The 24,720-nt window shown below is 37.7% G+C and overlaps 1 protein-coding gene across 1 annotated transcript; it reads right to left on the bottom strand.

The window, feature by feature from the left end:
- Positions 1-1,622: 1,622 nt before the first annotated feature.
- LOC118824653 (beta-galactosidase-1-like protein 2) lies at positions 1,623-24,301 on the bottom strand. The gene is made up of 19 exons (XM_036594957.1): positions 24,156-24,301; positions 22,137-22,322; positions 21,982-22,050; positions 18,211-18,306; positions 16,551-16,659; positions 16,368-16,460; positions 14,988-15,069; positions 14,833-14,897; positions 14,221-14,305; positions 12,035-12,172; positions 11,632-11,712; positions 10,503-10,609; positions 8,483-8,629; positions 8,088-8,159; positions 7,047-7,125; positions 5,622-5,709; positions 3,518-3,629; positions 2,897-3,013; positions 1,623-1,706 (listed from the first exon to the last, which is right to left on the bottom strand). Exons 1-19 carry the CDS (start codon positions 24,245-24,247, stop codon positions 1,623-1,625), a joined length of 1,902 nt encoding a protein of 633 aa, XP_036450850.1. The 5' UTR covers positions 24,248-24,301.
- Between the last annotated feature and the right edge of the window lie 419 nt (positions 24,302-24,720).

The raw sequence follows: 24,720 nt of genomic DNA, 5'->3' as shown, positions 1-24,720 counted from the left end.
AGGTTTGCTATGCTAATGGAACAACTTTGGTTGAAAGTATTGAAAAATGTCAGTAACTTGATTCATAATAGATTATCATATTTCTTGTTTATGGACGATGTCTTAGTTCAGGATTTTGTTCATTGGCTTAGTTCATGGTAGTTCAAAGAGGCACATAGAGACAACAGAAAACAGCCAATAAACACAGCACTGCCACACCTGGTTCTGAGATTTATCAAAAAACTTAACATCCGTAACTTAATAAATAAGCAAACAATGAACAAAGTTCAGTAAATCATACTCAGCACACTGTCATTCAGACACAGACGTCACTCCTGTATAAAACTGGTTAAGAAATGTTCATTTACATACACTGAACACAAAGCTTATCCTCTATAACAGTCAAAGGGGAATTCCACCACTTTTTAAATATTCATTCATAATTAAATCATTACGATATAAACAAAGTCATTCAGAGTGGTTTGGTGTGAAATGTACGGAAGTCCAGAGAGGCCATGAGGTAGGGTTCATTTTCTGGAGTGTTATCTTGAGATAGCCACTACCTTGTGATCTCAAGATAACAAAGTTATCTTGAGATAAAGAGTTAATTATCTTGTGATCTCGAGACAACAAAGTTGTTATCTTGAGATAACAATTTATCTTGTGATCTCAAGACAACAAAGTTATCTTGAGATAAAGAGTTAATTATCTTGTGATCTCAAGGCAACAGTTATCTTAAGATAAAGAGTTAATTATCTTGTGATCTCAAGACAACAAAGTTATCTTGAGATAAAGAGTTAATTATCTTGTGATCTCAAGACAACAGTTATCTTAAGGAGTTAATTGTCTTGTGGTCTCGAGACAACAAAGTTATCTTGATATAATGAGATAGAGTTAATTGTCTTCTTATCTTGAGATAACAAGTTAATTATCTTGTGATCTCAAAACAACAAAGTTGTCAACATGAGATAAAGAGTTAATTATATTGTGATCTCAAGACAACAAAGTTGTTATCTTGAGATTATGAGTTAACTATCTTGTGATCTCAAGATAACAATCCAGAAAATTAAAGCAACAGCTCATGGTCTCTCTGGACTTCTGTAGAAATGCTCTGTTCTATAGAAACTTACATAGTCAGAACTGTTCACAGTGGTGGTGATAGGAACCAGATGTCAGAAAAAAAATATTAGATGAAATTGCTTGTGAATATGTTGCCTGATGACTGAGACATTGTGTTATGATAGTTTTAAGATGAGCTTTTAGGTGGAAGGGGTGCATGCAGGGCTTCATGAGGCAAAATAGTCCCCAAAGAAAAGTATGTCAGATTTATCACTATTTTACTATCATCAACATTACATCGAAAAACCCAGAAGACTCTTGTAGGTTCACTGGTGGTTTTGGACAGTAAATAAACTGATTATAATATAATTATAATTTATATTATTTATAATATAATATAATTTATATTGTGGATATTTTGACCCCCGGTTCTGAGTCAGTGGAATTCCCCTTTCAGGTACTCTTAAAATTAAAGTCCTTTTGGGAAACTCAGTCCTGAATGGTAACGGCTGTATAAAATATCATCAGGATTAGAGTCCTGTGCCATGATCAAACTGTCAGGAATCCATTTGGAACTGTGGTCACTAAATGTCGACGGTCATTCCCAGATCAGGAGCGTCCTCAAACTGGATTTTGAAATCAGCCTCTGCTTCCTCGAACGCGATGACCTGAAATGTGAATGCGAGACACTGAAGAAGCAGATAAGGGAGAAGAGGAATGCCACAACATTAAATCAATACAGTCCTGTGCAAAAGTTTGGGCACTCCTGGTCACTGAAAATAAGTGAACACATCCTTTACAGAAAATGTGCTGCTGCACATTTTAAAGACCCCATATCATAAAAAAAACACTATTGAAATAAAGACACATTAAAGCACATCTGGAGTTTGCTAGAAAGCAGTGGAGTGACCCAGCTACAACATGGGATAAGGATTTTTGGTCAGATGAGACAAAAATGGAGCTTTATGTGGCACGAACCTAACACTCCATAAACACTATCCCAACAGTGAAGTATGGTGGTGGCAGCATTATGCTGTGGGGATGCTTTTTACTCCGCAGGGACCAAAGATGTTGTTAAAGGATAGATGGATGGTGCGAAATACAGGGAGATGATCTGCTTCAGTCCGCTAAAAAAGCTAAAGCTTGGGAGAAACGTTTCCTTTCAGCCAAAGCAACAGGAGTGGTTGAACGACAAAAAGGTGAATGTTGTACAGTGGCCACGTCAAAGTCCAGATCTTAATCCAATCGAGAATCTGTGACTGTATTTGAAAGCTGCAGTCCAAAAGTGTCACCCAACCAACCTGAACAACCTGGAGCAAATCTGCCTGGTCAAAATCTCTCCCAAGCAGTATGCAAAGCTGGGAAAAACCTTCCACAACAGACTTAAAGCTGTTTTTGCAGCAATAGGTTCTACCAATGTACCAGATGGAAGGGATGAAGACTCTTGCAAGCAGCATTTTTCAGTTTTTATTATTTAAAAAATCGACAGATAATGAATTCTGACTTTAAGAGCATATTGGCTTGCAATAAAAATACTGTCTGGAACAATCCCATATAGAAACCTGATATATGGCCATATATGCACTTATGTCCTAAATGGTCAGGCATATATTTCAAATATATGTACATTTTTTCCTAACAACCACCTGGGATGCCATAGCAACCACATAGCAACATCTTAGCAAGCTTAAGCTGTGCAATCACTCAGCAGTTTCTGCAGGAAATGCACTTTTCTAGTTTAAAATGAAAGAAGCAAACTTCAGATACCAAACCAACCTTGGCTGTTTGACTACATTTTGCTGCGGAAACTGCATAAATTAGACCTTTTTAGGCAAAATAATGCTTTAAATCAACTGACTTGGTTGATTCCACTGTTGAGGAAAGGGCCTGGTACGTAGAGTGCTTGCTGTGGACCGACGTCCCAGTAGCGTCCAAGGTTCTGACCGTTGATGAAGATCACGCCTTTGCTCCAGCCCTGGTAATCACAGATCGCTGGACTGGTTATGATTCTTTAAAATGAATCAGCACATCATGAAATGTCTAATTTCACCATTATTTGATTGTATTACTTCAGTACAATTCAGAATCTTCAGAATGTGCAAAAGTGATCACTATTTTTTGGGTTTTATGTTTGAAAATAGCCAATGTTGTATATTATGTTTATTTATTTATTTAATTATTTTGAATTTGTGACCAGTTTTTCTCCCCAGTTTAGTCATGGCCAATTCCACTCGCTGGCCAGCTCTCCCACTGATATGGCCAACTCTTCTGAGAATTTTATTTATGAGAAAAATATAAATGCATACTTCATTAAATATTTTTATAACTGATCATAATCCACTCAAACATTCCAAAATCAGTGCAGCTGAATCTCCACCTTCACTCAATTCATAACAAGTCATCTGAAGCAGTTTTACACTCCAGAGAAGTTACATCAAAATTAAAACGGGGCACAGAAGCGTCAAATCATGTTACTCACTGGCAGCTTCACAAACGTGTCGCCCGGATAGCCGTCCACGAACAGCCTTCCAAGGAAAAATGCTGGAAAGCTTGGCTTGTTGGGAAGAGACTTCCATGGCGCTCTGTACAAACTAAATAAAAGTCCAGTTTCATCAAACTCCCCCATTAAACCCTTAAAGGGGAATTCCATATCCATTTTGCATAATTAAAGAATTAAGATGTAAACAGAGTCATTCAGAGTGGTTTGGTGTGAAACGCTCTGTTCTGGAGAAACGTACAAAGTCAGAACTGTTCACAGTGGTGGTGATAGGAACCAGACGTCCAAAGCTTTTAATATCTTGAAAAACTTAGTTTAAAAGTTGCACAAAACGTTTACAAATAACCAGCTGGGTGCCTGAGATATTGCTTTGGGATAAGCTTTTGACCTAAAACATATTTTTGAACTAAATTCATAGTGGAGGGTTTGCTATGCAGGGTGGTTTTGGACAGTAAAAAAGAGGCTATATTTGCGACCCCCTGGTTCCTCTCACCACCACTGTAAATAAATCTGAGTAAGTTTTTCTACAATGAACCATTTCACTTCAAACCACTCTGAATGACTTTGTGCATTTTAATGGTTAAATTATGCAGCAGCTTTGAAAAATAACATTTAACATTCACATCCTAAAGCACATATACATGAAAAAATATGCAAAATGAGTTAATATTCATGAGTCTGGAAATGATAATTAAATCAAAATTACTTAAGTAAACTTCAGTAAATTATGCAGAATTTACGGCTGGGTATTGGTCAGATTTTTCAGTTCGCTACTTTGAGTCTGATATTGGTTTTTGGATGATCCTTTTTCTGAAACTTTCTAAATTACAAACCGAAAGTGGGTGTGGCCTAAACCCGAAACACTATGCCAGATTCATAAACTTTGCGCCATAGTATTTCACATCTATACATAAAGCCGCAGTAGTGGTGATCTGCGCACTGTTGTCTTTTTAACGCTGTGGTATTTTCACTGATTACAAGACGGTGAAAGAAACGAAAACAAGGAAACAAAAAACCCCAAAATTCTCGGACACAGAGCTACGAATTTTAAGGGAAAAAGTTCTAATAGTAATATTAGAAAGTAATAGTAAGTTCCTCAGTAAAAATGCTTTTAACTTCAGAAAATGTTTTACTATAAAAAATTATTTAAAAATCTAATTATAACATTTTAATTTTTTTATTGCAGGAATTATATTTTAGCACGTAAAATTGATTTGTCTATCAAATAATTCAATAATAATAATAATAATAATAATAATAATAATAATAAAAATAATTTAAGTTTTTTCCAATTGATTATAATTATGGTAATAATTATACTACCATAAATGAAAGTTTAATATTTGGTATTTTTATTACAATTAAAATTTAAATTGACATGCTGGAATTCTAATAACTATATTAAGCCATTTTAGTTTTTATATCCTATGTTTTATCTTAGGAATTCAATTTACACATGTGAAAATTAAATTTTAAATAATAAATATTATTGATATCAAGAATTCAATTTGCACATCTGATAATTAATTATAAACAGTATATATTTATTATTGATATCAGGAAATTAAATATTAAATATCAACCAGCAAAAATTCAGTTCTTACTAGTAAGAAATGCATTTCACATGTGGAAATTGAATTATTTGTAAAATCCATTGTAAATTGAAATAAATAAATAAATAAATAAAAAATATTTTTTTTTATTTGCTCTCTGTGTCACAGTAAATCTGGAGCTGCGTTTTATGAATCTGGCCCAATGTGAGGAGCTGTGGGTGGGTACATTTACTGACCACAACAGATCACAGACTAATTAAGACATGCTGACACTAATGACATGCATGTGGAATATAATTTAGACGACCAATCAGCAGCCTGGATTTTGAAACAAGCATGCTTATTGGTTCACAGATGTTGATAAGTCTGACTACTTAATACTGAAATTTGGTATTGAATAATATGGAATGTTTTGAGACTTGGTAGTGTTTCGGAAGTAATTTGGTTGTTTCTGTTTAAGTACTGAAACGTGGATCCCCAGCCCTATTCAGAACTCTCTCTCAGAAAACATATGACATAAAGCTCTCACTGACCTGTCAATGAAACTCTGTGTTATGTCCAGGCTGTAAATGGTGAAGTCTCTCAGCGGCACATTGTTCAATAAAATGTCCCCTACAATACCTGGAAAAAACTGGACTGTTATATTTCTGAAGCCTCTCAAAATGAGTTTCACATAAAGCCAAATGATTCAGAGATACATGTGGTAAATATCAGTAAGTAGCAGTTTGCAGTTAGTACAAATCAAACTTACTTACATCTGTCCTCATTAAGGGCATCACAAAAAATATTGCCACCGTCCAATGAAAAACAAGTATGTCCAAAATGCTAACTTTACAGGAGAGCACAAAAACGCCCTTAACTTTCAATGTAAGTCAATGTAAAGAGATTTTATTCTAATTGATTCTGAGGCATTTCTATTGGTCCAATCATCATCAAATTTTCACACAATATAAAGGAGAAAGGATGCATCCAAATGACACGGAAAAAATAAAAATTGACAAAAATGGAGATGCATGTTTTCTTTGGACAGCAATGATATACTAAACTGTAAACTGCATTACTGTGAAAAGATCAGAGAGCACCCTTCCTTCATTTACTTTACAGTCAAAATGGCCATTAAGTACAAGTTATTCAATTTTCTGCTTCAGGAAATAAATCAGAAAACATATTTAACAGGAAATTACACAGAAACTTACTGTACATAATATCAGTTCTTTCAGTATTCAGTGTGTCACTCTTTACCTTTATTACAGCTTCCATTCTTTTCAGGAGACTCACTTTCAGTTTCACAAAGAATCTACAGACACACCTCCAAAGTTCAGTCTTAGAAGCTGGTTGATCATTTTCTGAAGTAATCAAACACATTCAGTGATGTTGAGGTCTGGACTCTGGGGTGGTCAGTCCATCGTTCAGCTTCTTTGTTTGATGTGTCCGTCTCCTTTTCTCAGTGAGGTTCTTCTTGAACAGCTACACATCCTTTCAGACCCACAGCGCTGAGTCGTCTTCTCACAGTGGAAGGATGGACAGAAACACCTGTGGATGTTTTCAGATCTGGAGCAGCTTGATTTTCTCCTCTCTCTCAGAGATGAAAGCTTTAAGTGCTGTTTATCTGATGGGGCAGTTTTGGTGTCTACCAGGTCTTCCAGGTGGTTGTTAGGAGCCCCACTTTCTCTGTAGCTTTTAATCATTTTTTGAACTCCAGTTTTGGAAACTCCTTCTTTTTTCACTTAATTTCTTTTGATTTTCTGCTTCCTTACACAAATGCATGATCTTATATCTAATATCTAATGACAAATGAATAACTTCTTCTTAATGGCTGTTTGAATGGATATTAAGTAAATGAAGGATGCTCTCTGACTTTTACACAGTTCTTTTTTTGTTCTTTCCAACAACCAATTTATTTCTTTCTTACTTCCAAAACATTTTGTTTCTTTCTAACCATGAATGTGTTCCAGTACCTTTGCGCTGGTGGTCTAAGGTGCGGCCATAATGCACTCTCCCACAGTTTTCCACAAGTAAGCTCAAAGTGCGCTCCTCCTACAAAAATACACAGATTTAGATGTGAAACTCTGTAGTTTTGGATGTGCTGATGTGCTTTAATATTAATGATAATGTGATTTTTTCCTTCTAGAATAATTTATTGGTCAAAAAGAAAATATGCTATAGAATCTGTAATCTCCAAGTCAGAGATTGCAACACTTTTAGGTCAATTTTCATGGAAATTTCAAGTGTAGAAAAGTTTTAATAGCCACTTGATAGGCTTCACTTACTGCCGTTATTCATCCTGCATCATATTCAATGTGAGTTATACACTCAGTAGTAGACTTGCATAAGTTAACATCAGTTTTCCAGAACATCTAGAACATTAATTAATCACTAGGCCACAGAATTAAGCTCATCTGCTGCTGCACGGTTTGTGTTGGTCATCCTCTAGTCCTTCATCAGTGGTCACAGGACGCTGCCCACAGGACGCTGTTGGCTGGATATTTTTGGTTGGTGGACTATTCTCAGTCCAGCAGTGACACTGAGGTGTTTAAAAACTCCAGCAGCACTGCTGTGTCTGATCCACTCAGACCAGCACAACACACACTAACACACTACCACCACGTCAGTGTTACTGCAGTGCTGAGAATGATCCACCACCCAAATAGTACCTGCTTTTTGGTGGTCCTGTAGGGGTCCTGACCATTGAAGAACAGGGTAACAAAGTATGCAGAGAAACAGATGGACTACAGTCTGTAACTGTAGAACTACAAAGTGCTCCTATATGGTCAGTGGAGCTGATAAAATGGACAATGAGTGTTGATCCAAATCAAGTGGCTCAGAAAATAACTACCTGACCAACACCAGCTTCTACACTAGATTCTGTTATCCTCTGTATACGGTATATTTCATATGCCTCATTTGGGGTGAGGAACAGATTTTTCAAGGGAGCAATATATAGATTTCATATACAGATTTCATATTAAACTCAGAGACAATAAAGAAAATTGCAATACCTTCCCATCAGGAACGGCTAATTCCACTGTCTTGTAATTGAATAAACCAATGAAACTTCTGTCCACAAACACCTGAGGGGGAAATTATGATTATCAGCAATGAAATGTTATTAGAAAGGACCTTGAACATATGATCATAACTTTATAACATAATCTTCTATCTCTGAAATCACCTTGACATTATACATTTGACATTATAGGACAAGGAAAAATGTTCTTTAATGCTCTTTAATGTACTTTATGTAATGACATACAATTTTATTTCTTATTTATGATCATTTGTATTATTTCAGTAAATGTTCACACAGAGTAAAGTGCCAGAGTCAATAAGGCTTTGATATGGTACATAAAGAACAACCACACATTTTTATAATAGAATTAAACATAGCACTCACCAGGGCTCTGTCTCGGATGTTGTTTCCCGATTTTAAGAAGCCTCCGGTGGTGATGGTTGTCTCGTAGAGAGTGTAGCCATACGCTTGTCCATTGTTGTTGTTTACAGGAAGATTTTCCATGTTGACAGGGGTCCGGGATTTAAATGGCTTCAAGATTGAACAAACAAATAACTGAATTTTTTTTGCAATCAACTGGCTTCAGTAGACTGTTTAAAGATAATCTGATGGGATTTTGACTTGGATTAGATTAAAATGCTACAATACCCATATATGGACTGCATACAAGGGACATACCAGTGCTACATTACACTACTGTAATTCACTTTGATCTCATTCGACCCACTCCAAACATAGAAAAGTGACTCTCAAAAATGCTACATTTTGGACATACATGTTTGGAAATTACATGAATAATTAAATGAAGTCATGTTCTGCTTTTAGCTACAGTTTGTAAGTTTTGGGGATTTGGTGGAAACGCAACATGCAGAAAAATATTTTGTAATGATGGAATTTTGTATTTTGTAATGCTTCTGACCTCTCCCCCGAGTGGATGAATCTAATAATGAAAACTGCATGGGACAATGACGCATACTGTGAAAGAAACATGCTTCGGGTCATTGTCCTTCTGCACTGTGGAGTACCGTCCGATGACATTTGAGGCATTTGGCTGAATCCGAGCAGATAAAATAGCCCTATACATTTCAGAATTCGTCCTGCTGCTTTTGTCTGCAGTTACATTATCAATAAATACAAGGGAACCAGTTCCACTGGCAGCAATTTATGCCTACACCATAAGACTACCTCCACCATGCTTCACTGATGAGGTGGTATGCTTTGGAGTGGGGAGAGGTATAAAAATATAGACTCAAATTAAAGCTGTATGTCTGCACTTTCATATTATTTCATTATTTATTATTTTATTTCAACTCCAATATGCTGTGATAGGCATCCAAAATAATAATAACTTTGTTGATGTCCAAATATTTATGGACCTGACTGTATGTCCAAGCCAGGAACCATTTAGGAACCTTTACTTTCAAGACTGCATTGACCCTTTACATCACATGAAGGGCTTGTCACTCTTACAAAAATTGTTATTTTAAACAAGGGCATAGTTGGGCCGTCCCAGATTGATCACACGCCAGTCCAATCAAAGAATATTTATTAAGCCAAATTTTTTAAGATAATGAAATCTGATTTGTTTTCCGTTTCCTGAGTGCCATCACTGTATTATGGCTAATCCAACAATATGGATATAATACCGTCCCCTTTTTTTCCCTCAGCCCTCCAATCACTGCCAACCCTTGATATCCGCCATTACCTCAAGCCTTCGGTTTGTTATCAGTGTGGCAGTGTTTGAATATAAAGCTCCAGTTGCGGTTAAAAGATGTGCCTGATGGTATTTAAAAGTGAGATTCCTTCTTATAGCGTATGTCATTTTCTACTTATGCAAAGCCAAAAACAAATTTAAAAAACTTCACTGTTGTCCGTTTTCTGCTCTACAAAGGTTGAAATGGGCTTTGGAAAAATGTAAAAAAAAAAGCTTGTTTAATGTTAGTTTAGTTAGTCTTCCTCATCTTTGCACATCTCGGCTGTCTGATTTTATCTCAGTCATGTCATCTTCTTTGGCTCCACCTGCCGTGCCAGTAAGCTTTAGCCTAGGATGATTAGGTTTAGGTTTATAAGTTTGTTTTTTTCCGCGTCTTTGTAAATTGTCTTATTTTAACTCAGTTATGTTGTCTAACTGAGTGGACGCATTCATTACAGTGAAGGGTGCTGCAGTGTTCGTTGTGTTTATGTTGGTTGACTGTTATTGTTATGTATCACCATATGATGGAAGAGCTGAAATGGATAGGGTGATGACTGTTCATGGCTGTGTCGAATAGCCTATAGCCTGATATAATGACAGTGCATTAGCTCATTTGAGTTTGTATCTACCCACTTTTTCAAAGACCTACCCAAACATTTGTTTCTGCCTACGGTTCTGCTTTAAAAGCAGGTTTTTATAAAAAGGCCTCACCTCCTGTGTGAAGGGCAGGGCGTCCCATAAGAAGAGGTGCTGGTACATGATCGCTGCCTCATAGCTTTCCTTCCAGCGCAGGGCTGGCATATCTGGGAGCTGGCCATCTGCAACAGGTACACGCTACATCAGTGCAGATGAACTACTGGTTTGCCAAATACAGTCGCATGCAAAAGTTTGGGCGCCCCTCATCAAAATTACACATCTGCACATTTTATTGCACAATTACTGTTTATTTGCTGAGTTTAATATATTCAAAAAGAAATAAATAAAATATCAAATGTGGCCTATGCAAAAGTTATGCCACATTTCATATTTGAACTTTTTTTCCAATATGTCAAACTCAGCAAATAAATAGAAATTGGGCTCTAAAATTGACATAAAATGCCACATTTCAACATTTATTTTCACTTAGAAAATCAACAAAACATGTCATTTGACCAGGATATTGCATTCAACTGTATATATATTGCCTTCCGCCCAATGACAGCTGGGATAGGCTCCAGCACCCCACCGCGACCCAGAAGGATAAGCGGTTTAGATGATGTATGCATGTATGTATGTATGTATATTTAAAAAAGACACAAATAAAAGGTTCCTAAACAGTTCCTGGCATTGACGTTAAAACTTAGTATAGAATCTTTACATTATGTGGAGGTGCTTTAAACTTTAAAAAGGGTTCTTCACTTTCATTTCAAGAACCATCCATTCAAGGGTTCTTTAGAGAACCAAAAGTGCTTATCCTACAGCACTGCTCCGAAGAGTTTATGGTTGTAGTACCAGAACATGGCATAAGGCTCGCTGTTCTAACTAAACCTTAAATTGCAAATTTTGCAAGAGGAGAAAAAATGTTCTGAACGTTATGTACATCCAAGTAAGTGTGGCCTATTTCTATTGCTGAATTCATCATGAGATGTTCACACCATGTAGCCAGAGTTTCCAAAAGGTAAAAAAAGAAAATTTAAAAGGTTTTGATACGGCAGCTGTGAAATGCAGAGTACTTCAGAATAAATGCAGTTAGATAACAACATGGCAATATAGGTAGAAAATCAATATAACAATATAACAATATAGATAGAAAGTCTACTTTTATGTGGGTATAAAATGAGAAGAACAAGTCGTCACGCACTGTTGTATCGGCTGAAGAGATCTCTCAGGAGATGGTACTTCGGTGTGTAATCCCCAGCCTCGGACAAAGGAGCATCATAATCTGAAGAAATGACACGTAACATAAAAAAGACAGTTCAAATAAGCTCAACTCTATGCTTACAAATGTCATTACGGAACTAGAAATAGGTGAAAAGAGTGGAGACTTAGAGACTTATTGTATGTAGGACTGTGCACTAACTCTAAAATGACTTAATGCTGTCCTCTTGTGGTTATTTGGAATAGAATACCACAGCAATCTCACACTCAGAGGTCATTTGACCACTGAAAGCTCAACCGCACTGAATTATTTACTCTTGTACTCTATTTACTCTGGATCAGTAAGCAAAACCAAAGAAAGTCAGTTTATCAAGAATGATGCGAACCATAGCTCGTGACCAGAGCCTTGTAGGAGCGGTTTGCTAACGCGCCGCTCATGAAGCCAAAGTTGGTCCCTCCGTGGAACATGTACAGGTTGATGGACATTCCACGTCTCAGAACCTTTCTCGCCACGGCAACCATGTCTGCCAGTAAAGAGAAGAGCTAAGAAACGGACTGAGATGTTGCTTCACATCAGGAAACATATTAAGTACAGCAAACATTGTGTCTTGATTGAATATCACTTAAATTAATGAATGCTTTGATTAGTAGTCTGTAAAAAATCCTGCAAAAAGTCTGTCAGCTAACATGCTGGTACAGAACTATACTTCTGCTAATATACTTATAGTGAAAATCTCTTAATGTATCGTTTTGCAAAGTTTGCACTTTCAAACATAGTAATTATCTGTACGCAAGCACTGTTAAAGCTCCGAAACACAGCATTCACCCACCACTAAAAAAGTCCATATATGGAAACTGCTCTGCAAAAACAGTCTGTTTTGAATTCACTGGTTTTGTGATGTCACAACAATAAAGGAGTTTACATAGATCCACCTATTCAGAGCACAGCAGTTTAGACTTGCCCATTCACACTGTAGGAGTCTGGACTGCTTTTTGAATAAGGCGCAATACAGGACAGCACAGAACTCATTTACAGTGCTGTGAAAAAATTATATGCCAATTCCTATTCCTATTACAATTTCTTCTATTTTTACTAATTTGTCTCATTTAAATGTTTCAGATCATCCAACTAATTTTAATACAAGATAAAGACAAAACACAAAATGCAGCTTTTAAATGATTATTCCACTTATTGAAGTTAAAGATTTATTCAAAACCTATATCACCCATGTGAAAAAGTAACTAGATCATCATACTACCACCACCATGTTTTACTGCTGATATGATGTTCTTATGGTGGAATGCCAGACATGTAACATGCCCCTGTCTTCCAAAAAGCTCCACTTCTGACTCATCAGTTCAAAGAATATTATCCCAAAAGTCTTGGGGGTCATCTAGATGTTTTTTTAGCAAACTTGAGATGAGCCTTTGTGTTCTTTTTGGTCAGGAGTGATTTACGCCTTGCAACACTCTCATTGATGCCATTTTCTTCCTGTGTCTTTTTTATTGTGGAATCATGTACATTGACCATAACTGAGGCAACTAAGGCCTGCAGCTCTTTAGATGTTTGTCTGGGTTCTTTTGTGACCTCCTGGATGAGTTGTTGATGCGCTCTTGGTGAAATTTTGGTAGGCCAGTCACTCCTGGGAAGGTTCACCACTGTTTCAAGGTTTTCTACATTCGGAGAAAAATGGCTCTCACTGTGCTTCGCTGGAGTCCCACAGCCTTAGCACTAGCTTTGCAAGTAGATTGGTAGATTTCAATGGCTTTGATTTGCATATGTATTTGAATCTCTTTAGACTGTGGCATGATGTGCTGCTTTTTGAGACCTTCTATCCTGCTTCACATTGCCAGACAGGTTCTATGTAAGTGATGTTTAGATTCAACAGGTCTGGCAGTCATCATGCCTGGGTGTGGATAGTGAACCTTAACCCAATAGCCAATTGAATTTCGTTAACTGGTTGATTATGCAGCTAAGGGGCAATTACTTTTTCACATAGGGCCAGGTAGGGCTGAACAGCATTATTCCTTAAATCAATGAAATCATCATTTAAAAACAGCATTTGGTGCTTACTTGGGTTACCTTTATCTAACATCAAAGGTAGTTTGATGATCTGAAACATTCAAGTGTGACAAATATGCAAAAAAAGAAATTGGGGAGGGGCAAATACTTTTTCACAGCACATATATCAGTCTCAAATGCACAGCAACAAAATCAGCATGTTTAATTCTGTGGGATAAAGAGAGCTTGGAAAACTGTCATATAAATATGAATCAGCACTTTTCTGTTATGTAAATCCAAATAAACATTGTAAGTAAAAATACTGTTAATTAAACAAAGATGATTTCCCACATTTACAGTTTCTTATGTGCTTTTTGTTTGTGTGTTTTCGAGACTGTATGTTCTTTTATATGAATTGGTGTCTAATTCTGTATTAAAAACATAGAAAATCATGACGTATTGCAACACTTTCACTGTACAAACATAACTTTGCTGTCTGCACTGTGAGCCAATCTACATTAACTACTAAATATCAAATAATGATAAATAAGGGAACATTCATAATCTCACCCTCAGCTGGAAAGGTGTGGTGGAGGTCGCCCCAGCCATCAAACCATCCGGTCCAGTACTCCATAACCAGCATGGGACTGTTAGGCTGTTGAATGAAAGAATGAATACACAATGTATACTTTGTTAGCCCCCTTTTACCCTGTTCTTCAGTGGTCAGGACCCCCATGGACCCTCACAGAGCAGGTACTATTTGAGTGGTGGATCATTCTCAGCACTGCAGTAACACTGATGTGGTGGTGGTGTGTTAGTGTGTGTTGTGCTGGTCTGAGTGGATCAGACACAGCAGTGCTGCTGGAGTTTTTAAACACCTCAGTGTCGCTGCTGGACTGAGAATAGTCCACCAACCAAAAATATCCAGCCAACAGTGTCCTGTGGGCAGCGTCCTGTGACCACTGATGAAGGACTAGAGGATGACCAACACAAACTGTGCAGCAGCAGATGAGCTATCGTCTCTCACTTTACGTCTACAAGGTGGACTGACAAGGTAGGAGTGTCTACTAGAGTGGACAGTGAGTGGACACAGTGTTTAAAAGCTTGTTTTTGAACCTGATCAGTGTAAATACACAGTAAATACATTAGACACATAATGTGGTTAAATAATCCGGCAGTTACCTGCACAGCCTCCAGATACTTGATGTCGTCATAATTGAGTTTCCTCAGATTTAGAGTTCTGAGGGCTGAAACACAGACACACGCTATGAGCTCTGACTCACGCCAGCATGAAATGTAATTTAGGAATATCTGATTTTTTCAAATGGGTCCTTCACCTCCACTCACTCCACCACTCTTTAAACCCTCGTGGCTGTCTGCTGTCAGCAGGAGCTCACTGATGCCTCTAGACTGAAGAGCCTATCAAAGAAAACAGCATGAAAATAGCAAATACAGTGTGTAGTAAGTGTACAGGAAACAATACATACTGGCCAAATAAACCAGTACGTATAGGCAGAGTTTGGACGGTAGGTGTGCAGTGCACCGTCTACTGGCCAGTGGGTGCTTGCATAAGAGATCTTATGCACTTATCTTAAGTTAAATGCTTAAGAGACAAATTTAAAGTAATGTCAATTTACAATTACAAACATTTCTCTGAGCAGAGGCAAAGGGGGCTTTATTTTCTATATTATTGCTTTATTTTTTTTATTAAAGGGCCCATATTTGGGAAAACCCAGGAAAATTCAAGAAAATTCAAAAATTTCTGTTGTTTGTATAGAACAGTTTGATGTGGTATGCAAATATTATTCAATTACGCAACTTACTATCCAGTTAATATGGAAACTGAGCTGCGAAAATAGTCAGTTTTGAACTTTTTTTGTCAAAAACAAACTCATTTACATATATCCACCCTTTCAGCCTACAGTGGTTTCGCCCCGCCCCTTCACGCCGAAGTTATAAGGAGTGTTTCAGTCTGGACTGCCTTTTGAATAACGTGCAGTACAGGACAGCCAATCAGATCAGGGATCATTTACATATACCAGTCTTAAAGACACAGAAAATTGTCATGTACAAATTTATTATGATAAAACACACATTAAATATGAACCTCACCGAATAAATAAATAAATAAATAAATAAATAAATAAATATTTAAAAAATGTAGCACAAGGCCACTGACTGAAAACACAATGTCCAACTTTTATTTATGCATGTCAAATGAAGAGATTATTTTCCTAAAACGCTGCTTGTTTAGGATATTGTTGGTTTTATGTGGGCCGCTCCTATTAGCTAGGTTAGCCTCTGAGCTAACTGGGTAGCCATGCAAACTTTGCTCCAAAAACGTTGCTCCAAGAACTTAACTTACGTAAAACTCGTGAATAATTGTTTTGTCTGGTTATAAACTTGGTGTTCAGCCTTTTTTTCGCTGTTGCTAACTATGTAGCCTTTAGCATGCTAACTAGCAGCGAGCTGAGTAAAGTAACAAAGCATCAAGAGTCAACAGATGGAGTAGTTTGCAACCTAAAGCCCAGCAAACTGAATGTTATGGATTTGAAATATTAAGCATTTTAAAGTAGTTTACTGCTATGGATGCATTATTTGGAGGGGTTTAAAAAAGAGAAAGGCGTCCGGTCGCAATGATTTCTGTGTGAACTCTGCTGCCTCTGAGTCAGTCAGCTAACACAAATGAAACCTGAGTGTAATAGATGATTCCTTACCTCTTTAAGAAACGGTATATAATCACTGTCCACTGCAAACGATCCATATTCACTTTCCACCTGCACAGCTATGATAGGGCCTCCTTTCTTAAACTGGAAAACAATCAAGGTAATAATTCACTGTAAGAATGAAGATATTTTGCTCATAAAACATCTTAACTGTTTCTGAGCCAAATCCATCACCTGCAAAGGCACCACTTTTGGAATGAGCTTGTCGAAAAAAGCATTGACGGCCTCCGTGAAACCTGGGTAGGTGCTTCTCAGCTTCATCTTTCTGTCTCTTAAGAGCCAACTAAAGTGGAAAAATGGAGAAAAATGAATGTGTGTTCATACAAAACATGGGGTCAACAGCAGGGCTGCACGATAGGGAGAAAACACTTGGTATTGCGTTTTGCTATTGTGATATGCCCATATGCAGTATATTAAACCAGAACTCCACTGATTTTTCAAAACTACTGCAGAATTAAACGGTCAGTATGTAAACAAAGTCATTCAGAGTGGTTTGGTGTGAAACGCTCTGTTCTAGAGAAACTTAAGAGTCAGAATTGTTCACAATGGTGGTGATAGGAACCAGACATCCACCTCTAAAAGCTCCCTCACAGAAAGTTATTAGATGAAATGGTTATAAATGCATTATCTGGTGTCTGAGATATTGTTTTACAGTAGTTTTGAGACAAAGCTTGGCCATAAAATGTATTTTTTTCAACATATTCAGGGTGTTATTAGCCAAAATAGTCCCTAAAACCAATGTTTTCAGATTTCCCACTATTTCACTATCTTCAACATTACATATATAACAAAAAAAACTCGTGTAGGTTCACCGCTGGGTTTTTATATTAAATAAAATGGCTTTATATTTGTGTCAGTAAGTCTCTATACAATGAATTATTTCACATTAAACCACTCTGAATGACTTTGTTTACATATTAATGATTTATGCAGAAATTGTGAATAATCAGTTGAACTCCACTTTCATTTGTCTTTTGCTGGATTACACAAATACATTGATTTAAAATGTCGCTGTTGTCGGAAGAAAACCTCGTATCTCCAAAATGGTAACTTTACAGGAGAAGGAAAAAACCTGCTTTACTTTTAATGTAAGTCAATGGAACCAGACTTTTTTCCAAGTCATTTTGGGTCTTTTCTTTTAGTCCATTCATCATGAAATCCACATACAATGTAAAGAGCAACAGGTATTTTCAAATTATGTCAAAAACCGAAAACATCAAAAATGGAGATACGAGGTTTTTTCCGTGAAAAGCGATATGCAGGAACACTGGAAGTGTGATTGGTCAGGATGTTCATAGCATTCAGTAGAATAAAGTGCTCATTTGCATAATGCAGCCTTCTGTGATCTCAATAAAGGCCAATATTGCGATAATGATTAACAAACAGTATACTGTTCAGCCCTGCTCTACCATCCGTAACACAAACTGGCATAAATCAGACGTTGTGAATACATGGCCTATCCTGAGGCTCACAACAATGTAAACAGCAAAAAGCATCAACAGTGCATGACGGTCTCCTCGAGGACAATTCAGGTTTGTCCTTATATTCCTAAAGGGCCTTATTCTAGTGAAATCTGGCCTGTTCTGGTGCTAGATCAAGTGATCACACTGCTGACTCCAATTACATCTGCTAAGGAATTTATCTCTCTAAAAGGACCTTAAAAGTGGTTCCCTGAACACTCTTTTCAGTTCTTTACTTCAGGATTCAAGGTGGCACTGCTAGTTTTCTATTCAACACACAAGAAGCTGGGTGCTAAATGTTCCTTCAATAAAGATCAGTGCAGCTTTAGCATTTACACTGATGTAAATGCTATTTAGCATAGCCAGAGACTCACCTAGGCAGTCCTCCGAGATCCAGCTCTGAGCCTATATAAGGTCCCACACGGAGGATAACCCAGAGACCCACATCCACGGCCTGGTGGAGGAATGTTCTAAGGGATCACATGTGAGCTGGAGATGTTAGTTTAGGTTGGAGATCTTAGCTAAACAATGAAATTCCATAATTAGCAGTCCGGCCAAAGTGGATCCATCGCTACATCCGTTGTAAATATGCATTCTTGCCTTTTACAGTGGAGCCATAATAGTGTCTAAAATGAGACTTCAGGGTTTAAAGACCTGGAAAACCTCCTTCTAGTGATGTATCTTGAAGGCGGGAGGAATTTTTGGAAAACTACAAGCACTTTTAGGGTCAGTACTTTTTTCCCAATAGCAGGCGAATACAGAAGGAAGCCGGAGAGCTAACGTTATTACTAGGAAGCAGAATATCCCACCTGTACTTACTAGCCTCTAAATTTTGCTGTGGGGGGATTGCCAATGGTTGTATGGTGTAGTTGCATAATGCATGCTGGGAAGTGTAATGAGAGAACATTATTCATGAATAATATAAAAAAGGATACAAAATCATGAATTCTGCCAAACCGATGAGGCTGAGGGATGCAATCCCTAATAGCAAGAAAATAGTGGGCTACTGTCGGCCCACTGATGGCAGAGCTGGTGGTCCACTGGCGTTTTTGCTCAGTGTTTTCTGGGCGTTCCACTGGTGTTTAAGCAGAGTATTAGACAAAAGTCCACTTACCATCGCTCATTTTCACTCACAGTCCAGTTTACTTATTTTTCCTTCCTTCCTTTTATTAGTTATACTTTGTAAATTAGTTTAGTAAATTATTTTAATCTAGCCCAGTGTCAGCAACAACATTTTAAAATTTGAGCTCAAACTGTAAAATCATTTTATATTCGGCCTAGTCATTCGGAGTTGTTTGTAATATTTGACTTAGATTATTTTCTGAAATAAAAGGCTTTGTGTATTTCAAACCCGTTTGACGAGATTAAAAACTAGGTAGAGCTTGTATGAAGGACAGAAATCTGAGTGGTCCCAAGGTGCACCATTAGTGGCAAACAGCCAGCTGGGTGCCAATCATATCAAGGCAGCGGACCGATATATCACTGTTTTCGGAACAAAACCTCATATCTCCAAAATGGTAACTTTAAGTCAATGGAACCAGAATTTTTTCCAAGTAATCTTAGGCCATTGGTTTTTGTCCATTCGTCATGAATTCATACACACAATGTAAAGAGCAACAGGCACTTTCAAACTATGTCAAAAACTGAAAAACTACAAAAATGGAGATAGGAAGTTTTGTTTCTGATAGTAGCGATATGCTTGCTATCTGGGAAGGCATTACAGAATGATACATCTTATGAAGTAGATCATATTAAATGCTAGTTTAGGCCAGAATGCCCCTTCCACTGAAACTACAATAAATATAATATATCGCTGTTGTCGGAACCAAACCTTGTATCTCCAAAATGACAACTTTACAGGAGAAGGAAAAAACATGCTTTACTTTTAATGTAAGTCAATGGAACCAGACTTTTTTCCAAGTCATTCTCGGCCATTTGTTTTGGTCCATTCATCATGAAATTTACACACAACGTAAAAAACAACAGTCATTTTCAAATTATGTAAAAAACAGAAAAATGACAAAAATGGAGATAGAAGGTTTTCATCCGACAGCAGCGCTATATTAGTTCAGGCCTTCTAAAACAGTTCATCATTATACAGTATAATTAGCAAATCTAACTAAATATAGTGCTTGACAGATGTGCAAAAACATCCCTATTTCAAAGGTGCAATACGTGACATTGTTTTAGTAGCTGATACTTTCGGTTAGAGGATGCTGTTGTTATGGTGAAGCTGTAGTAGTCCAGTGAGACTGTCTATGACATAATCCCTAAAGTGTTAACAGCCCAGAGTTAATGACTGGGCCTACCACTAAACAAGCAGGTTAAAATCCCACCTGACTGAAGCGAACTGACAACACTGTCAGGGGACAGACAACACAGGCTGCCTGAGATTCGTCTAAATTAAGAAATGCTCAACACAACATTAAACCATGACACAGATTCAGCCTCAAATCGAAATGTACACAGCTTCCCCACCCTTATCCCAAATGTAGTCAATCAGCCAAGACGTGTTTGGTGTCTGAAGTTAGCTTCTTCAGTTTTGCACTGGAGCTACGAGGCTAATGACGCTAACAACCACCACTTTAGCAAGCATTGCCAACTCTAGCAATGTTTCAAGCCATATCAAGCTGTTAAATAGTCTCAAATAGGCCTGCTTATGGTTTCAGACACTGTCTGACATGTTTATGTGACGTCTGACGCTGTATAACGTCGATAAAAACAGACAAAAGTGTGGATTCAAGAAGGCTGCCACTACTGTTCAGCTATGCAATGTACTTCTGTCCTGATTATAGAGAAGAGTACATCATACAGCACTGAAACCACATAAGCAAGTGAGGTTTCAGGCAAATGTGTGGTCATTTAGACACCTGGTTAGCACAATGCTAATTGGTGCGCTTTAAGCTTCCACTACCTGTTAGCTACATTAGCTTCGTAGCTCCAGTACAAAACAAAAGATGCAAACCAAACATGCCTTGGCTGATCGACTACAATTGTGGCAGAAGGGAAAAACTGTGTGAATTAGATCTTTGAACTGTTGCCAAACAGTCTCTGTGGTAGGACCTACGTAAGACTTAAGATCTCCCTGAGAGCGAATTATGTCAGAGATTCTCAGTCAAGTCCACTGGGACTCCACATTTTTATCCTGTTCCAGCTCCAACAACACCTGAGCCACGTAATCGTCTGGATCAGGTGTGAGGAACAGGAAGAAAACAAACGTCTACAGGCTGGAGGTCCCCGAGGACTAGATGGAGAACCTTGGAAATGTGTGGACATTTGGGTTTTCTTTAAGCTTTTCTTTTCTTTTATTACAGAAATTACCAGAAGGGAACCTTCAGGGTCTTCTAGGCCATCAGGGAAGGCCTGATATTTTTTGTGAAATAACATACCTGTAATTTTTTGTTGTTTTTTTATTTAATAGAATCATTGTGCTTGTTGTAATTAATCTCTGCATGTACTGTAGTAATACTCTCATTTTATGGTTGAGTTTTAGTTGGAAACAAAGGGGTTAAAATATTTGAAATGCTTAAAAGAAAATGATCCAATCTGGATTGTTTTCCTCTCTGGCAGATACAGCCAAGCGAGCTCTCCCATTGGTTAGGACTTCAGGAGCTGAGCAGAAGGCCTTAAGCATCAGATTAACCGCCAACATAATTAGGGGCTAAGAGTGGAATCAGCCACTTGCTTTTAATTCCCAATAGGTGGGACCAGTTTTGTGAGAAAAAAACATCTTCTAGAAGCTCCAGATACATCACTGGCTGTGAAAACGAGCTGTTATCTAGCCAGGTTTCAGTTAGTTGTTATTATTGGAAAATATCAGCTCTGTGCCAGAACTCTACTGAAAGACTGACTGTAAAACTGCTACATATATATGTTAAAATATGTTAGTGTGTCTGTTACAAGCTTAAAAAAAACATGGAACGTCTTTTGCAAGATGTAAAAAGTGGCCGTATGAAGTGCTATTAGCTTAGCGCTATCATACTACTAGAATCCCATAGAGGGTGCTAGCGGAATTAGCACTGTAGCATTATTATCGAGATTTTTGACATTTATGGCCCAAACTGATAACCTAGTTTCACACTAGTTACTGAACAACTCATATTAGTAACGGAACAATATAAAGGAACTAAGATAAACAAACGTACTCCAGATCCAGGCCTCCATAGAACTGGAACTCTCCTCTTCCAGGCTGGTGTAGATTCCATGGCACAGATCTGAAAGACATTAATGGTTTATTACCCAACAGAACAAACCGAGTGTTTTAAATGGAGCCGGATGTGACGACACATTTCACACGTACGTTGTGAGCGTGTTGATGCCGCAAGCCTTCATTTTCATCATCCGATCCTTCCAGTAGGCCTTGGGCACCCGGAAATAGTGAAGTGAGCCTCCCAGAAGGCGGAATGGCTCACCTCCCAAGGTGAACTGGGAAGAGTTGACACTCAACCCTTCTGACCTGCTTATCCTCATCCTCCCTGTTTGCCCGCTGAATGAAAAGAGACACTATAATAGGCCAACGTAGATGCATATAAACAAAACACAAGGTCACTCCTCTTAAATGTTATATTACATGTGCTGTGTGGTAATGTACAGAGTTATTTGGAACCTTAATCCATAGTATTAACATGTTCTGATTGATCTAAAGTGATAAAATGTATATAATTGTTCCTTGGATAAATATCTAACAGTCCACATTTGCTTTTTATTCATCATTTTCATAGTTTTATTCACTTTAAATTAGATTCGCTATTTTTTTAAACCCGTAGTTACATGTGAACAAACACAAATAAAGTCTGAGGTGAAAATTTATAGGGTTTAATGAAAAATGTCTTCAGATTTGTGTTCAGGCTCAGCACATATGATGTATAACAGTTATTGTATGTTATACTGCAGTACTGTGCAAAAGTCAGTGTTCATATATTTTCCAGTCAAAATGGCCATTAAGTACAAGTTATTCATTCTTTGAAGAAAATTTGCAAATCAAATGAAGCTGCTGGCATTCTCAGAACAATGGACTGACCACCCCAGGGTCCAGACTTCAACATCACTGAATGCGTTTGATTACTTAAAAAAATGATCAATCAACTTCTAAGTGAGTCTCCTAAAAACATTGGAAGCTGCAAAAATACTAAAGCTGTAATATTATTTCTGAGTGTTCTGCGTAATTTTCTGCTAAAACTGTTTTCTGCTTTTTTTCTGGAGGCCAAAAAATGAAGGACTGTCTATTTAGCCTGGAAATTAAGATAAGATCCCGAACAGAATAACAATAAAGTAAAATAAATTTAGTAAAAATAAGTAAAAACAATAAGCAAGTAAAAGAAAACTATACTGAACATGATATTGAAATTGGCAGTAATACTAAAAAGTAATAAAAAGCACTGAAGGATGATCTACAGAAGTCCGGAGAGGCCATGAGCTGTTGCAATAATTTTCTGGATTGTTTTCTTGAGATCACAAGACAGTTAACTCGTTATCTTGGGATACCAACTTTGTTATCTTGAGATAACAAGATAGACAACTTGTTATCTCAACATAACAACTTTGTTAACATGAAATCACAAGACAGTTAACTTGTTATCTTGAGATAACAACTTTGTCATCTTGAGATCACATGACAGTTAACTAGTCGCCTCAAGATAACAACTTTGTCATCTTGAGATCTCATGACAGTTAACTTGTTATCACAAGATAATTAACTTGTTATCTCAAAATAACAATCCAGAAAATTATAGCTACCTGATGGCCTCTCTGGACAACGAGGCCTTGCTGGTGACATCCTGTATAAATAAAAAAATAAGGTGTGGTCACGACTTAGTAAGGCGTGGGAATGAGATGATTAAGTCGTGAGCATGACTTAGTAAGGCACGGGAATATGACTTAATCATCTCATTCCCACGCCTTACTAAGTCGTGGCCACGCATTATTTTTATTTATACAGGATGTCACCAGTGGGGCTCCATAATAATTAAGTCTTGACCACAACTTAATAAGGCATGATCTCGTTCCCACGTGTTAATACGTCGTGGCCATTTTCTTATTTATATGGGATGTCAGCAGCAGGGCTGCTGATGTCAGCAGCAGGGCTCCGTACCGTAGTGATCTGACTTCTGCCAAATACTTCATGTGACTATTTATGTGTTATGCGCTGTATGGTTATCAGTTATATGCGCTTATAAAGTTCTTCATGCTGTCAGAAAGGAAATTTGACACCCACCATGAACTTCTCTCACAGATTAACCGCAGGAAACCTAAAGCAGCTGCAGGTATGAACTGTGCAGATACAGAAGGCAGAAACACTAAAGGTACCGGAGCTTCTCACCTGAAGTGACGGTAAATGATGAACCCGGTGATACTCAGGAAGAGGGCAACATAGCGTCTTCTGTGAGAGCTCCTCACGCTTAGAACAACCATCGAGTCTGAGTTCAACCGCCGGGAAGACACGAAAACGAGCCCAAACACAGCATAACACACTCACTCACGAGGGCTCATCCGCGTCCCGGCGAAAAGGGAATGACATTTTCGCGTTTGTGTCGTTCCTTAGAAACGCAGCCTCTTCTGGGACTGCAGGGGACTACAAGGCGGGCGGCTTAAAGGGGAACTCCGCCCATTTTTCAAAATTGCTCTATAATTAAACGGTTAAGATGTAAACAAAGTCATCCAGAGTGGTTTGGTGTGAAACGCTCTGTTGTAGAGAAACGTGGCGAGTCAGAATCGTTCACAGTGGTGGTGATAGGAACCAGACGTCCCTTTAGAGTGAAATGCCTCAGAAAGCTACCTCTCAGAAAGTTATTACAAAAATGGTTAGATATGTACGGAGCCCTGTTGGTGACATCCTATGTAAATAAAAATAATGCGTGGCCACGCCTTATTAACACATGGGAATG

The sequence above is a fragment of the Colossoma macropomum genome, unplaced genomic scaffold (genome assembly GCF_904425465.1).
Source record: "Colossoma macropomum unplaced genomic scaffold, Colossoma_macropomum, whole genome shotgun sequence".
In the NCBI taxonomy this organism is placed as follows: Eukaryota; Metazoa; Chordata; class Actinopteri; order Characiformes; family Serrasalmidae; genus Colossoma; species Colossoma macropomum.
The sequence above is the reverse complement of the archived record's forward strand: the minus strand, read 5'-3'. Positions and strand labels throughout refer to the sequence as shown.